This window comes from Pteropus alecto, unplaced genomic scaffold, assembly GCF_000325575.1.
Source record: "Pteropus alecto unplaced genomic scaffold, ASM32557v1 scaffold102, whole genome shotgun sequence".
Classification (NCBI taxonomy): domain Eukaryota; kingdom Metazoa; phylum Chordata; class Mammalia; order Chiroptera; family Pteropodidae; genus Pteropus; species Pteropus alecto.
The window spans coordinates 825,324-826,351 of record NW_006432224.1 but is presented as its reverse complement, the minus strand read 5'-3'; the positions used below and the strand labels follow the sequence as shown (position 1 = coordinate 826,351).

General features: G+C 63.8%; 1 protein-coding gene across 1 annotated transcript in view; it reads right to left on the bottom strand.

The window, feature by feature from the left end:
* Positions 1–1,028, bottom strand: part of UBE3A (ubiquitin protein ligase E3A) — a 56,127-nt gene that overhangs the window by 19,615 nt on the left and 35,484 nt on the right. Inside the window, exon 7 of the mRNA XM_006907081.3 lies at positions 53–1,028. This exon is cut by the window's right edge and continues 12 nt beyond it. Coding sequence (XP_006907143.1) covers positions 53–1,028 — 976 coding nt within the window. The remainder of the gene's footprint in view (positions 1–52) is intronic.

Sequence of the window (1,028 nt, the reverse complement as noted above, 5' to 3'; positions counted from 1 at the left end):
AACCAAGTCGCGGCCGGCAACGCGACAGCCGGCCGGAGCCGCAGCCACTTACCCGGACGAGCGCGTCGTCGATGATGTGGTCGCGCCGCACTTTGAGCCTCAGGTACGGGTTGAGCTGCTGGCCCTGCACCAGGCTGTAGAGGACGGTGATCCTCCGCTCGCTGTACATGCGGATCCTGTTGTCGTAGTACAAGCCCAAGTTCTTGGTGACGGCGTTCAGGATGAAGGGGCACGTCATGAAGGAGAACTTGTTCTCCGTCTCCACTTTGAAGAACGTGTAGTCTTTGTCCATCTCCAGGACGTCGTTCAGCGGCTCGTTGACGAACTCCTCGAAGGGGATGAGCGGCTTCCGGCAGTCGAGGGTCTTCACGCCCAGCTCCGTCTCCAGCGGGTCCACGCGCGGCCCCTTCTTGTTCCTGCGCTCCTCGCCCAGCAGCTCCTGCAGCGTCAGCTCGCTGGACTCGGGCGCCGGCTCGTCGTCGTCCTCCTCGTTGTGGCCCGTGTCCACCTCGCCGCCCACGACGTTTGCATAGTAAACCATCTTCAAGCACTTGGAGGCCGCGACGATCGCGTCGTCGTCGTTGACGAGGTTCCTCTCGTTCACCAGGTTGCGGTTGTTGAACTCGTTGCTGATGACCTTGTAGGTGATGAGCTGCTGGAAGGTCTCCATCATGCGCCGGATCTGGTCCGCGCTGTACCGCGCCCACAGGCGGACCAGCTTGCCCTGCGCGGCCAGCGGCAGCTTGCTCATGGCCTTGCAGAACAGCGGCAGCGCCATCTCCAGGTACTCGGGGCTGTGGAGGTTCCTGTTCTCCATGACGATGACGAACAGGTTCAGGTAGCTGGGGTCGCGCGAGTACACGTTGTGGTAGGTCAGGTCGCACTCCACGTTGGGCGACAGGTAGACCAGGGCGTTGAGGAAGGCCGTCTCCACCTTCTCGCTGGACAGCAGCCGGCTGTAGACGCGGCGCACGGCCTCCACGTCCACGGACACGTCGTCGGGGCCCGGCCGGGGGGCGGCGTCGCCC